The following is a 15,875-nucleotide window of genomic DNA, read 5'->3' on the forward strand; positions in this document are numbered from 1 at the left end:
CAACCTATGCCAGTAGCTCATCACCCTCACAGGGAGGAATTCCTTCCCAATATCCCATCTATCCCTGCTCTCTGGCAGTGGAAAGCCATTCCCCCTTGTCCTGTCACTCCATGTCCTTGTGGAAAGTCCCTGCCCAGCTCTCCTAGAGCCCCTTCAGACACTGGCAAGGCTGTAAAACATAACAATGTAAAGTCTTATAAGGCTGTAAATTGTACAGGCCGTAAATATATATTTATATAATACTGCATAATATTTATATAATACTGTAAAATTGTATAGGCTGTAAATATATAACAATGTTAAATCCTGGAAGCTTCCATTAGCAGGAAAGAAAACCTGGAGGGGGAAGGATAATGAACAAGAGATGGAGAGAGGCAAAGTGCTACAGTCTGTGGGAGGAAAAAAGCCTGAGCCTCTGAGGCAGGTAAGGCAGGTAACATCATCTGGGGGATGCCCAGAGCTCTGCCTCCTACACTCAGACCTGTGCAGGAGTTACATAAGGACCAGGGGGAAATCTGGATGGTTTGAATTCTTTAAACCCTTGAAAGAGAGTAAAAGGCAGGGGAGAGTGAGGGGCACCTCGCAGACCTGCCAGGGCCTCTGATAACATCTCCTTCACCAAGGAAGAAACTCAGTGACATCTTTTATACATCTAAGTGTCAGGAAAAAAAACAGATTTAAAGCAGAACTGCTCCAGTGCAATTCCTCCTTCACCTGCAACCTTTGAGGAGAACACAGGGAATGTTTACAAAGGCATGTGGGGCTCAGGGCTGAGGATCCAAAGGCTGATCCTTCCTGCTGCCTCTGCCCCACGTCAGTGCTGCTCATGGAACAGTGACACATCTGACACAGCTCCTGTAAAACCTGAGTCCCTGGGACAGTGGGAGCAGCAGGGGTGGCAGGGATGGACTCAGATGCAGCAGCTCTCCAGGAGAGGCACCCAGAGCCGAGCAGCGGAGGTGTTAATTTGAGCCGACAGCTCGGTAATTAGTCCCACGGACTTGGAGCCAGGGCAATGGACCTTGCAGCATGGAGCTATGTTTACAAAATTATTCCTCTCTGCTGAGAATGTCAAACACAAACTGCCTGCCTTTCCCTCATCTAAGTGTCAGGAAAAAAAACAGATTTAAAGCAGAACTGCTCCAGTGCAATTCCTCCTTCACCTGCAACCTTTGAGGAGAACACAGGGAATGTTTACAAAGGCATGTGGGGCTCAGGGCTGAGGATCCAAAGGCTGATCCTTCCTGCTGCCTCTGCCCCACGTCAGTGCTGCTCATGGAACAGTGACACATCTGACACAGCTCCTGTAAAACCTGAGTCCCTGGGACAGTGGGAGCAGCAGGGGTGGCAGGGATGGACTCAGATGCAGCAGCTCTCCAGGAGAGGCACCCAGAGCAGAGCAGGGGATGTGTTGTGTTAATTTGACAGCTCGGTAATTAGTCCCACGGACTTGGAGCCAGGGCAATGGACCTTGCAGCATGGAGCTATGTTTACAAAATTATTCCTCTCTGCTGAGAATGTCAAACACAAACTGCCTGCCTTTCCCTCAGCTTTGGTTTTCCTTGCACACACACAGCTGGTTCAGTTCACCTGTGCACCCCTTGCAGCACCCCAAGGGCAGGGCTGGGTCCTGCAATTAGTCCCACGGACTTGGAGCCAGGGCAATGGACCTTGCAGCATGGAGCTATGTTTACAAAATTATTCCTCTCTGCTGAGAATGTCAAACACAAACTGCCTGCCTTTCCCTCAGCTTTGGTTTTCCTTGCACACACACAGCTGGTTCAGTTCACCTGTGCACCCCTTGCAGCACCCCAAGGGCAGGGCTGGGTCCTGCAGCTCCCAGGGAGACTGGGACTGAGACTGCTGGATGCAAACCCGACTGCTAATGGCTGTTTATTCTGTTGGACTTGCCAGGCTGGGACAGGATTTCTATCCAATTCTCTGCAAAAATCGCTGCAGTGCTCTCCAGTCCCGACCTCCACAAGAGAGGCAGTTCCACTCCCAGCAAAACCAGACTAATGGCTGCACTGGGGCTGCTACTCACCTGGCCCAGTCAGCTCCTGTGGCAGGGAATGGAACTTTGGGATGGGCACAGAGTGACAGGGAATGGAACCTTCAAACAGGCATGCAGCGACAGGGAATGAAACCTTTGGATGCACGAAAACATTTCAGGCTGAGCAGTCCCTGAGGACTCAGTACCTGCTCAGTACCAATGCTAGTGCCACCTGCTTTGCAACATGCATCCCACATCCCATGAGGGGCACAGAGGGACCTTGGGTGAAGAGGACACATGAAGTCCCCATTGCTCTCTGACTTCTACTCAGAGAAATGCAGCTACAGCCTGTACCTTGCAGCCCCAGCAAACCAGCACTCCTTGCACACCTGAGAGTCTCGCCTGGCTCTGCACAGGGTCCTGCACACTCCAACTGGCAATTCCCATGGCAAAGCCTGAGCTTTCAATGCTTCAACACAAACCAGAAGCAGCTCACTAAAATGAAGTTCCCTCAGAGCAGGTATCTCTGGCCAGGGATGTCACAGCCACCATGACATCAGCCCACCAGGACCAGCCTCTGCAGCAAGTTTCCATTTCCAAACCCTACCCAAATCCCTGTGTTTTGCTGCTTATTCCTTCTCACGATGTCTGTGCATTTAAACACACTGCCCAGTGAGAGAGCAGGAGACTCCCCTGTCCAAACACCCACCCTTATTTCAGGCACCTCAGTGTCCACCTGCACCTCTGCTCTCCTTGTCCTCACTGCAGCAACCTCCCCATGTCACTGCTACTCTGCAGCAGCACTTCAGGACAGATCCTGTGACAAGGCAAACAGCTCTCCACCCCCAGCCTCTCCTGCTGGAAAAGACAACTATTCCCCAGCATTTCATTGCTCCCAGATTTATTTTCCTCCTTCTTTGATCACTCCCTAAGATAATCTTTCCAGCGATGCTCTCTGTAGGACAAAGACTTTCATCATGCAGTTTGGATATAATTATCAGCCTCAAGGTATGCAAAACCCCCATCCTAATTCCTTCCCTTTTCCTATCTTAAAACTAAACATTTCCAGGACACTAAGATTAATGAGTGGCTGTATGGAAAAGCAGCAAGGCTCAGCTTCCCTTCCAAACTGATGTCTTTGTTGACTACCCACAAACTGCCTCATGCCAGCTTGAAAATTGGGCCAAAAATAAATGTCTCTCCTGGTAGAGGTCTGTGTGGCCCAGGAGCAGCTGCCAGAGAACACACACACCGTGGCTCAGAGCACATGTTGCATTTGGGGGGCACTAAATGGGGACATTTGGCCCACAGTTGGCTAAGGAATTGCTTGTAAAATGGGACGAAGAGGAACGCAAAGGTTTTCCTCAAGTTTATCGGAAGGAGCACATTGTAGGATGCCTCAGTGTCAGTGGAAAGGCTGATCCAGAACAATCCCTCTGCACCATGTTCCTAAAACTGCAAGAGGGGAAGTAAGCCTTGAGCATCAGTAGGTTGTAGCTGCCCCACCCCTGGGAGTGTTCCAGGCCAGGATGGATGGGGTTTGGAGCCACTTGGGCTGGTGGAAGGTATCCCTGCCCATGGAATGAGATGAGCTTTAAGGTCCTTTCCAACCCAACCCATTCCATGACACTGTGATCAGTGAATCAGCCTAGGGAATGCAGAGTACAGAACACAAACTGTGGCTGAAAAGTCTTTCCTCTTATTCTTACAGCCCAGATTTCTGCTTCTCTTTGAGTCTCCTCACATGCCCCAAACATCCTTTTTACTGCTCTGTCTGCCTTGAACATTTGGCAGAGGCATAACTGCAGTGCCAAAGCCTCATTTCCTCTTCCAAGAGACACAGAGTAGAGCAACACGTTTCTTCAGCTGAGACCAGCCTGTGACCCAGGTGAGCTCCCTGAGCTCCCCCTCACTGGCTGTGCAGCAGCAGCTCAGTGCACATTAGCACACAGAGGAATGGAGTCAACCCCAGCCTGCATGTGCTGCAGCCACAGTGCTGAGAGCGACGCTGGGGCTGGTGGCATCTCTCCCTGGGGAGCAGAGCAGGCTGGAGGGTGGTGATTCTTCAGTGGGAGTGAGAAAAGCCTGGCTGGCAGCAGGCAGAGGGGAAGGTAATGGGATTCTGTGCGAGTTATGAATTCTAAACACTTGGCTAAGCTCTGCCATTTCCAGCTGAGTCTGAGCTCCTTGATGGAATAGGAATGAGGGAGGCCTTGGGGAGCCTGTGCTCTTTGCTTTTTCTCAGGTCTCCCTTACCACCTCCAGCTCCTCTCCAGACTCTGTTCCAGCTGTGCTGCACAGCTCTGGTGAGACAGGCACAAGCCATCAAGCACACACCAGTGGGAATGGGAAAACTCAAGTCCTAGCTCAAGATGGAGAGAAATTTCCTAATGTCCCTGTCATGCTTTAGAAGATCCAATTTCATTACTGACAATCAAAAGCAAATTAACGGATCAAGTTCCTAATGAACACATGATTTTAAACTGTTAGGAGACATTTGGTTGGAGTAAGATCTAGCAGGAGCTGAGACCCAAAGCTTCCCCAGAACCAGTGTCAGCACATGCAGAGCTGACACCAAGGGAGGGGCAGGAGAGGCTTTGCTCACCTATGAGGGAGTTCAGGGAGGAGTAGGAGCTGACTCTTCTCATCTTGTCAATGGTCTCAAAGGACAGGATGTACTCCTCGTTCTCAGGGCTGCCCAGGGTGCTGCTGGCACTGCTGCTCGTGCTCAGGTTCCCAGGGGAAAATGCAACGGAGCTTCCAGCTGCCAAGAGAAAAGAGCAGACGATGGAACAGGGGCTGGGGAGAGAACAATTTTTACCCAGGGATAACAGCTCTAAGTCCTGCCACACTCGGGGAAGGTGTGGGCTAACCCACAACCTTCTGTTAATGCTGAATGTTTACACATAGAACAAACAAAAGATTGAGTTAAAGATCCACATATGCCTGGAAGCTGCAAGGCACCTTTTTGGTGCCCAAACATTCTGAAAAATCAATACTAATGACCAGAAAATGGCAACTAATTATGAAGGAGCTTCTCATCCAAACCCTTGAGCTGGGTAATCTGAGCTGAAGTGCCATGTCAGCCCGTGCTGTCCTGCACGTGGTGTTCCCTTGCACAAGGGGCACGGGGAGAAGGAGAGGCAAAGGGAAAGAATTCTGAAATTTCTCTTACACTCTTCATTGAGGCTGAGGTTCTGCAGGGACTTGTTGAGGTTCCTGGCGGTGGTCACCGCTCGGATGTTGCCGTAGGAGCTGACCGAGCGCAGCCGTGGTGTGCACGGCCCATCCCGCACGGGTGTCAGGCTCCCACCCTCTGTGGGGGAAACATCAGCAGTTACACATGGAACCAAAGCAACCACAGCCTTTGGGTTATGTCCCAGCAAACACGTAACTAAAACACTACCAACGTGAGCAGAATTCAGTCGTTTCTGTTGGGCTAAAAGAGAACGAGGTTCAACAATGGATCCTGCAAGTACATAGTTAGGGAGGACCGTGTGTCTCTGCTGCTCAGGATGAGATTTTGTTATATCCAACAAAACCAGGTGAGCTGAGCCTTACCAGTGCCTGTGCCAGGGAGGCACAGGTGTGCAGGTGTGCCAGGGCAGCTGGAGGCAGCACTGGCAGCTTCTCTCTGCTGCTGCTCGTTAAACACTCCCTGAACTCCCTCATTATAGAAGTATGAAAATTCTGGTTTCCTGACAGAATTCCAGGCCTGGTTTCAATTCATATTTCATCCATGACCTGGATATTATAATTTCCCAGCCTTCCCATCTGAAGGGAATCCCTTTGAATGGGACAGGGGGTTCAGCCTCTGCAGCTCCTGGCGAGTGACAGCTGTGGTTCAGGTGGAGGCTCAGCAGAGAATGGATTTCTGCAGTGCAACATCTCACAGTGCTGAACAGACAACGGAGCTTCCATCTCGACCCTCACCATGTCACAACAGTGTAGTTCAAGAAATCCCCCCAGCAAGGATTTCCTTGTGTTGGGAAAAATCCCTAAATCAGTTCCCAAGTGCTTTCAGGCCCTACATCTCCTGCCCACCCAAGCCCAACCCCCTACCTGTGGCAGCTGGAGAAGGGAGAGGGTAATTCTTCTCCTCTTCTATGAACTGCAAGGCCACAGTGCAGAAATTGCTCTCATACTGAACCACCAAGTGACTCAGAGCCACCACCAGCTCCTGGGGAAAGAGCACAAGAAACGTCTCATGGTTACATAGGTCAGAGACAAGGGACTGAGGGAAACACAGACCAGTATGGTTGTTATTGGTGATGTTGCTGGGTGGCCATCCAGGCTGATAATTCTCCCTCAACTCACAGGGATGAACTGCAGAAAACCAAAGCCTCTGTCTTAGACCTAATTTTTCACAAGCCTTTTCTGCCTCTACAGCTCCCACTACTCCTCCTACCCACAGCTACTCCTTCTGAGCAACCTGCTCTAGTGGAGGGTGTCCCTGCCCATGGCAGGGGTTGGAATGAGATGAGTTTATGATGACACAAGCTCTGTGCTGCTCACCTGCATGTGCTCACCAGTCCCTTCCTCCTCCTCACAGCTGCCACCTGAGTTACAGGTGGGCAGAGCACAGAGGGTGAAGCTCAGCCCCTCCATCAGGGACCTCTTGCCTGGCCCTTGTGGCCAGCAAAGTGGAGACAGAGCTGGCTTTGGCTGCTGTCTCTGCGCAGGGACTGATCTCCCAAGGAGAGATTTATGGATCTCACAGAGCATTCAGCGTGACACGCAGCTCCCTCTCGAATTAAACTGATTAAATACTGGAACAAGACAGCAGAAATGAATCCTCACAATGCTGGTGACAACTGCCAGGGTGTTGATGTTCCAGTTAAGTAAACACAAGCATCAGGACACCTCAGAACACTCCTCAAGAACAATCCAGAACGTCAAAAACTCTTTAATGTACTGCTGATGTACGATGGTGCATCTCCAAAGCTGAAGGACTCTGAGGCACTCTGTGACCCATCCCTGTGGCTATAAAGGCAGGGACATCTTACTGAACAGAACTTTCCTGTTCTCCTCCTCCTCCTCTCCTTCCCTTTGAACTGCCATAATTCCATGTTTTTAGGTTTCACTGAAAACCTAAGATCCTGTAACGTAAAATATTACAATCAAACCAGTGATCAACTGAACAGTATCAGTAGGTCAGCCCAGCAAGAACCCTCAGTGCTTTGTGCACCTGAGAAGATTCCATTGTAACTGCTCTGTTCCTTATCCCTGTCTCCACATTCTCTTAAAATTAAAACCTCACAGGATATAAGAGTTCCCACAACCCCCAGAGATGGTCACTCCTCTGTCACACATTCAGTGCAATACCTGAGCCACTGCTAACCAGCAGAAATGTTTTGATCTGAACAACAACCTGGATACTGACACACTGCAGCTACACCCCTCCTGCCAGGGCAGGGTAAAGGAATATGTGGTGATATTCGTGTTGACAAAGGGGATGTGGATGCAGCAGCACCCTCAATGCTGCTGGATGTGCCCCCTGAGCACACAGCCAGGGCTTGGAGCCTTCAGCCTCCCTGAGCTGCATCTGCATCACTTGTGTGGATGTCCCTCAGAGGGAGCTGAGGGTAAAGACTCCATGAAGTGGTGGCTGCAAGTGTTCCACACCAGGTTGGATGGGGCTTGGAGCAACCTGGGCTAGTGGAAGGTGTCCCTGCCCACAGCAGGGGATGGAACGAGATGGGCTGTAAGGTCTCTCCCAGCCCAACCCATTCCATGATTCTGTGATGCAACAGATCCTTCCAAATGAGTCAAATTCATTGGAAACTCTATTGATGTCTGCAGTGGTGAGGAGCACAGCAGAGCTCACTGAGTGGGCACAGAGCAGAGCTCACTGAGGGGACAACAGAGCTCACTGAGGGGACACAGGGCAGAGCACCCATCGTGGCCCCAGCCCACTCCCTGTCCCAGCCCCGTACCTTGCGGACCATGGGGCTGCCATCGTTGATGAGCTGTGCCAGCATCATGGCCACGTTGTGGTCGATGGTGGTGGAGTGGTCAGTCCGTTCTGCTGAGTTGCCCACAAAAGTCCCCAGAGCAAAGACTGCAGCACAGCGAACCTGGGACACACCAACAGTCACTGTTACTCCCTCATCTGCCACTGGGATTTAGTTCATCCCCACAAATGGCACCTCTGGAAACCTCAACCACAGCATGAACAGTGAGGGCTACATGGGGAGTAACAACCCACCCAGCCTCAGCACAGCACTGGGTTTTAGGTATTCACAGCTACAGGAAGTATTTGATTTCCCAGAATACTCAGTGACCTTCCCATGGGTGATTCTTCCAGTTGAGGTTACCTTGAATGTTAATTAATGGGAATAAAGCACACACAGAGCTCCTGTTGGGATGTGAATCATAAATAGGAGTGCTGACTAGAGTCTTCAGATAAGGGAAGACTTACAGGAATACTTCTACCTTATAAGAAGGTAGAAGATGATGGAAAAAGGCAAAAGATCAGGGAAAGAATCAGCGAACACTTTGGACATGTCACCCAACCTCTGCAGAAACACTGCTCACAAGGTGGGGAGAGTGGGGCCAGAGACAGGAGGTGGAGGACGCAGGACAGTGCCTGAATGTGGAGGGGAATCTCATCTCCAATCCCTGCACGTTGTCAGAGGTGTTTGTCTCCATCTCCCTTCTCCCACGTGTGCTGCCACCTCGCCGGGTCCGACAGGCTCTGTCAGTCACTGCCAGCTCGGCACAGTCCCTTCTCTCCTGGGGAGTGTCACACAGAGGTAAAACACTCCAATTAAAGATGGATTTCCACATAGCAGAGGGAGAACAGCCTTCATACTTGGACAAAAAGACCAGAGGGTTTTTTGCAGCACACAGTGAGTTCTGGGACCACATTTTGAGCAGATTGTGATATGGAAGGAAGCAAACCCTGTGGTGTTTCCTAACGGCAGTGCCCAGATCCCACAGCCCTGGGGCTGTATGAACTCCCCCTGCATCTCCCTGGATTCTCCTCTTGCATGGCTTGTTGAAGAAACAGCAACAAGATCTCTCTCTGAACACAAACACAAAGCTCTGGAAGGCTCTGGTTTGTAGGAATCTCTGTCCTCTGCCAGAATTCTGCCACTTCCACAGGTGTTCACCGAGACAGTTGGATGGTTACCTCTGGGATTGGATCTGAGAGGAGGCTGTAGAGCTTCTCGTGAGCACTGTCCCTCACTCCACACCACCTGGCTGAGTCGAAGTTCTGCCAGATCCTGCCCAGGCAGATGGCCACCCACTGCCTCAGGAGCGGGTGGGGGTCGTTCAGCTGCTCCAGGCAAATGGCAATCAGGTTCCCCTGAAGACAAGCTTCCTGCAACACAAACCAGTGCCTTTCACTTGGGGTCAGCTCCCCACCCCATCCCCATGAAAAACACAACTTCTGAAAGAGAAAATCAAGAGGAAATATTTATCCAGTGGTTCTACACTGATTTTGCCACAAAACACCACTTGGCAGCAGTGGGAAGGGCAGGGCAGCTGCACACTGCTGGAGCTGCATAAAGAGCCGAGCATTAGAGATGCTTTCTGTAGTGCATAAAGCCTGGTTTTCCTCACTGGAAATATTCCTTGCACCTGTCAGAGCCCCAAGGTTTATGGCTTAATTCCAAAGACCATTCCCAGCCATCAGATTTCCACAGGTCAGGTCCAGACCCCATTCCAGGGGCTGCCTCGAGCAACTTCTGTCCTTGCCCTCCACTGCCAGGTACAGAGTGTCTTTGTCACACCTCCAGGCCAATTCTCCTTTCAATCTGCACAGAAATAACCTCCTAGCTCAGTTTCCCAGCTCAGGGTTGGGCTTTAAGGCACACCAGGACATTTTATCAAGTAAAGGCACAAGGCAGAGAGAGGCAGGAGGGAATGAAGGGAAAAGGCTGCTGGGACTCACCTGCCCAGTGTTGTAGTTGTTCACAATCACAGCCAGGATAAATGCTGTCATGGTCCTGTGTTCAGCCTTAAAACAACACACAACTGAGAGTTACCTGGAGAACAGCTCAGGGAACAGCTCTATCCCACACTCCTGGAACTGGGATTATTCCAAGTGCACTTTGTGTCACATTAAATGAACAAGAGAGGGGAAAGCAAGCTGGAATTCTCTTGGCATCAGCCCTGTGACACCTGAGACACCTCCCCAGCCTCCCAACCAGCCTGGCACCCTGCTGCTCTGGGGGAGGCTCACAGCACCCACTACAGGGACCCAAACAGCTGCTGAGAGGTAATTACCAAAGCTATGGGGCAATTCTACCCTGTTCCCATCCTCACACTGAGGAATCTGCTTGCAGAACTTCACATAAGTGTGTAAATCCTTGCTTGGTTTGGCTGCCTCTGTCCCACAGCTGGTGGGAGCATTGCTGACTCCCCAGCTCAGCAGTGACTCTCCCCAGTGCAGCACTGGGTGTCACTGGAGGGGGAGGCAGCCCCACTTTAACATCAGCAGCACCACAACAGCAGCAGAACAGCCAAAACAAGGTAAGCAAATGCTACAAGAGTGTGAATAAAGATATTTGTCCTTACTGGCATGTAAGGATCTGCCAGAACTGACAGGAAATACTTGTGTCCATTGTCCTTCACCAGGTCAGCTTGGCACGACTGAAAAGGAGACCAAGAAACACAATGAGAACCACAACATACATCACTGGAGGAACAAAGATGTGCAAGAATCTTGCATGTCTTAACCATTTTCCTCAGATCTTGTTTCCATTTGAGAAGCACTACTTGGTCAGTGCATGACATGGGGACAGCAGCAGCACCATCTCCTCCTGCACACAACCCACACTGCAGAGCAACTCCAGTGCCTTCCCAAGCCCAGAGGAGCACAGGGAAAGTTTCCTGGGATCAGCAGAGAAGCACATGGGTTTGCTGACACACCAACTGAAGCTTCAGGCTGACGGATTGGGGCCACACTGAAAGGCTCCACACTATAAACTGGAGGCAGAAACACTGAGCTGGCAACAGCTTCCCCTGTGACACAGCTCTGCCTGTGCTGTGCCACAGACAGCATTATGCATTCTTGATCAGGAGAAGGTGAAGGAGGGAACTAATTGCTGGAAGAGGAGGGGATGGCAAGGCAGAGATGCAAGAGAATATTTGATAGCTGAAGGGAGTGAGGCTGCTGGTTTTGGCAGAGCAAAGAGCAGAGGGACTGGATTGCTGCCAGGCTGCAGCTGAGAGGCTTTCCTGACTCCTGTGTCACGCTCACACATCAGGCCTTCTTCTCCCCCTCTTCCTTCTCAGCAGCAATACTTTCTGTTCTGTACACGAAACCTCTTGGCTTTCATGTGGGCATCAACTCCACACTCATGGACTGTGCTGCCTCTGCTACCCAAAGCCCTGAGGCTAGAGGAGGGAGGCAGAATTCTGGCTCAACCCCTCCCAGCTCAGCTCCTGTGAGCAATATGGGCCTCCAGTACCACTGACACCTCCTCCTCCTCACAGAATAAGCAGCTGCACTGTGAGTAATAATACAACATGACCAGAACAGGCTGCAGACTTGGTGTGCAAGTTCTGAACTTACTGAAAATATAAAGTTCCCAGTGCTGGGGAGAGACCAGAGCATGGATCTGCTCTTTATCTATATGTGCCAGGTAACTTATCCCTAAAAATCTCACCAGTTCCTGGAATGCAGCAGCATGATGTGACAACTGGAGCCACTGCCTGTCCCCTCCCCTGGCAGCGTCCATGGCTCTTCCCTGTGGAAGCTGCTCCCTCCTCCCCTCCCACTCCCACCATGTGTTGGTGGAATGAGTGAGTGAAACAGCACAAAAAAAACCAAACATACCATTTCAGAGTATTTTTTCTGCTGTTTTGCTGTGAAGCTCAGCCTGGAAATGAGTGAGGCAGTAACAGAGCATGGGAGGGAGCAATGGGATGGGGGCAGGAGGGGTGAGAGCCCTCTGGGAGTGGGAATCACCTGAGCCCTCTGAGGCACCAGCCCTGGGCGCACCAGAAATGAGCTTTTCAAGAAGAGCTCTAAGATGAACAGTTTTCATTTTCTTTGCTTTCCAAAATCCTCTTAGGATGCTAATGAAAATACAGCTACAAAACTAAACCTGACAATGCTGGATCAACAGTGGGGAAAACCTCAACAAATCCAGTGCTGTTCTCCATACTGAAATGGAGGAGATCTGCAAAAATAAGCCCCAAAGAGGAAAGATGCAACACCCAAAGCAGTTCAGACATTGTATATGGGCTTATAATCATACCTGGATTAATGTGTGCACCTCTCCTAATCATTTCATAGTGCTCAGCTAATTGCACCCACAAACAACAAAGTCATGTATACAACTACACAAACCTATCTGCAATCATTGGTCCTGATTTGTTTTAAACCACCAACTAGAGCTCTGGCTGAGGCTCTCTTTAACAAAAGGGAGTACTCACACTGTCCACTGCCAGGATTTTGGCCCAGATGAAGACAAGGAGTGGTCTCAGCTCACGAGCTGAACTCTGAAGCAGCTTCAGCACATAGGGGAAAATGCCAACAGAGAGGGCCTGGGAAGCAGGGAGAAGATCGTATCTCATGAGCAAAACCTGTGGGCAAAGCACCATGACCCAACCCACCATGAGCAAAACCCTCATGGGCAAACTCCCATGACCAGACCCCCAGAAGTGGCTCAGCCCCGTGGGTTGAGGACTCAGGACCCAGAACACTGCCAGGACCCAGCACACTGCCAAGATGCAGCATCTTTAGTGCCACAGCTGAGAAATCTGCTAGAGAACAGTTTCACAGGTCTCTAGTGAAGAGGATCCCTGTGCGTGTTTGTTGCTCATTTTAATCTTGCATGTCATCAGATATTTTCAGACTCCTTTGGCCCATGGAGACTCTGAGCTAACCCAGCCCCAGCTTTCATTTCTTCCAGCCTCAGCTATTTTATGCTTCACAATCCACTCCCTCCCCTCAGCTGGGGCCATTTGCTCTCCCAAGTAAACACACTGCAAAGGCCCAGGAATTCCAGCCTTCCCACTGGGAATGAATCAGGTCTCTCCTTATAAAGACTTCTAGTGAGCCTTTTCCATGGGATTAGAGACCACTCATAGGAGGACAGAGAACACGAGAGATCCTCAGGAATCTCCCTGGGAGTGCTGACACTTCCCAGAGCTCAGTGTGAATATGGCACTGGCAGCACTGGGCTCAGGGGGAGCAGCCCCAGCCTGGGGGCAATTGGGCATCACCCCAACATGTCAGAGCCAGAGCAAAGGCCTCAGCTGTGTCCTGATCCTCATAGAAGTTTACCATCCAGAGGTTTAAAAAACCCCTTTAACATCACTTTCTCCCCAGGCTGCCTGTGCCTGCAGCCTCCCCCTGCAGAAGGGACTCTTGGTTGAGCTGGGAGAGGAAGGTAAAGAAAGCCACAAACAAGTCCCATCTCTGCTGCTCCACCACCAGCTGGTGCTTCATCTTGATCTCTCTCATCAACAAAAGGCTCCATTTACAAGAGTGTTTTAACCTGCTCCTCTCCTTAATTCTTATTTATGCTCCACACTACTGCCACTTCCCAGACTGCAGAATGCAGCTGCTGCCTGCTCCAGAGGAGCTTGGAAAACCTAGAGACCACACAGGTAAAGGCAGAGAAGACGGTGATGCAGCCAGTAAGCTGAGAGAACAGATAATAAATGTATATGCCTTTTTGGGACTATTTCTTTTACATGACAAACCTTCTTACTTGCCCTAGATATTTCCTTCTGGTTTATCCCTATTATTTTACACTAAACTATTCCCAAGGAACTCCTCTTGGCTGTAATGGATACAAACAGCTATTGGGCCTTTTGATTAATATAAACCACTTCTGCTCCACTTCACACACCTGAACACACAGAGTGGTCATTTGTCATAACTGTGGATTATCCTCCACATCTTCCTTCCCTAAATCATCCTGTCTGGTTTTGGCATGGAGCTGTGTCAGGGCAGGGTTAGGCTGGATATTGGGAGAAGGTTCTTCCCCCAGAGGATGTTTGGGCACCGGAACTGGTTTAGGTTGGATATCAGGACAAGGTTCTTCCCTCAGAGGTTGTTTGGGCACTGGAACAGCTCCCCAGGGCAGTGGGTACAGTCCCAAGCCTGACAGAGCTCCAGGAGAGTTTGGCCAATGCTATGCTCTCAGGGGTGGACTGCTGGGGTGCCGTGGGCAGGGCAGGAGTTGGACTAAGGATCCTTGGGGGCCCCTTCCAGCTCAGGACATTCCATTACTCTCTGATCATCACCCACACTGAGACAAGTGGCATTTCCAAGCCCACAAGCAGCAACCACTCACCAGGCTGACTGCCCAGGGGCCCAGGTCCAGGAACCTCCCCAGCAGATCCAGGGCTCGCAGTCGGTGTACCTGGCTCAGCAGCACCTGCAGAGGAGAGAGATGAGGGTTATTGCCCAGAGCACACAAATCCCTGTGCCTGCAGAGCACAGGGAAGACACCTCAGGATTGTTACGGCGCATGGAACAACAGGGTCTGAATGCAAAGCTGAAGGACAAGCCCTGAGCGTGGAAGATTCACAGTGAGGGGTTACATTCCAATAACACTCCATGGAGCTGCTCCTGACACACCAGGGAAGCAATCCCTAGGGATCCCAAACTGCCTTTCCCCAGCAGAGCAAGAAGGTGATGGTACCTGCAGCAGGATCCAGAGGGGAGCCACAGCCCAGGCTGCCACTGCTCCCAGCAGCTCGGGAGCAAGGGAAGAGGCTTTGCTCTCCTTGGCAAATCAATAGCAGAGACTTAAGAGGGAGCAAAAGGTCATGTCAGTCGTTAATAAAAATCTCATTAAAACAGAGTCTGAGGACGCTAATGAGGTGGTGGTTTACTGGCTTATACCTACCCTGGTGTGAAATATTAACAGGCAGACTTGCAGTTCTTAATCTCCTTAACAGATGTAAGATATTGGAATGCAACATTTAATCTGTGCTTTAAATGGAGGAACATCCCTCAGCATGGGGCTCAGGGAAGAGGTTCCTTGATTTACCTCCCCAATTCCATCCCATCTCAGTGCTTTTCCATGCTGCATATTGAAATGAAATTATTTTTCATGTTTGATATTGAAGAACAGCTAAATGACTTGGCTCATGCCTCGCACTGTGGATGACTGGTACTGGGTACTAAAGTTGGGCAGGAAAAGTCCAGAAGAAGCCAGAGGATGTGATAACCACTCTAGTGGTTTCACTCTGAGTATCAGAGCTCAACTCTCAGGACAGATCAAAAGAGAAAGGATTTTGGTCATCCTGCCCTAGTTGGCACCAGTGTATTTCATGAACCAGCCCAGGAATCACAGGGGCAGCTGTTTGGGATTAAAGCAGTATGAGAAAGCAGGGCAGGGTGGAGGCTGGGGCAGGGCTGGGACAGCAGCAGGACCTGGCAGGGACAGGGTGCCCAGATCTGACACATCTGGGACCTGCAGAAAAACACATGGAAATACACAAATTCTGTCACAGCTGGGGAAAAACATGAATCTAGCTGAAAAGGCTTTCCAGGTGAGGACACAGACCCAGCTCCACACTGCTGCCATCCCACAGGAACATCCCACCACAGTAAGCTGTGTCTGGCCTGAAAAGCTCCATTTCACTATTGTCAAACCCAAACAAAGCCCTTGGTCTTGCAGGATTTCCCATCCCCAGTCCCCCTGACGCTCACAACAACCTGACACAAACTGCAGAGCCCTGGCTGAGGTGTGGGGACTCAGAGCACAACTCATGGCCTTTCAGTGAGACAAAGCAGTGCCCCTTGTGCCACCCCACGCACACAGCTCTGCGTCACAGCCCACCCTGACACGTGTCCACCCTGCTCCCAGTCAGAAATGGGGAAGGTAATTACATCCACACACGCAGTTAGAGATCAGCCAGGACACAGGGGGATCAATTCAGATGCAGAAGTCCATATTTTACA

At 50.6% G+C, this 15,875-nt stretch overlaps 1 protein-coding gene across 1 annotated transcript in view; it reads right to left on the reverse strand.

The window, feature by feature from the left end:
* RPTOR (regulatory associated protein of MTOR, complex 1) overlaps positions 1–15,875 on the reverse strand; it is a gene marked incomplete at its 5' end in the record, with an annotated part of 54,263 nt that overhangs the window by 33,580 nt on the left and 4,808 nt on the right. The window contains 9 exons of the mRNA XM_009082020.1: positions 4,599–4,757; positions 5,169–5,309; positions 6,056–6,173; positions 7,930–8,070; positions 9,129–9,320; positions 9,894–9,959; positions 10,520–10,594; positions 12,386–12,496; positions 14,257–14,340. Of these exons, the coding sequence (XP_009080268.1) occupies positions 4,599–4,757; positions 5,169–5,309; positions 6,056–6,173; positions 7,930–8,070; positions 9,129–9,320; positions 9,894–9,959; positions 10,520–10,594; positions 12,386–12,496; positions 14,257–14,340 (1,087 nt within the window). The remainder of the gene's footprint in view (positions 1–4,598; positions 4,758–5,168; positions 5,310–6,055; positions 6,174–7,929; positions 8,071–9,128; positions 9,321–9,893; positions 9,960–10,519; positions 10,595–12,385; positions 12,497–14,256; positions 14,341–15,875) is intronic.

This window comes from Acanthisitta chloris, unplaced genomic scaffold (genome assembly GCF_000695815.1).
Source record: "Acanthisitta chloris isolate BGI_N310 unplaced genomic scaffold, ASM69581v1 scaffold12839, whole genome shotgun sequence".
Classification (NCBI taxonomy): Eukaryota; Metazoa; Chordata; class Aves; order Passeriformes; family Acanthisittidae; genus Acanthisitta; species Acanthisitta chloris.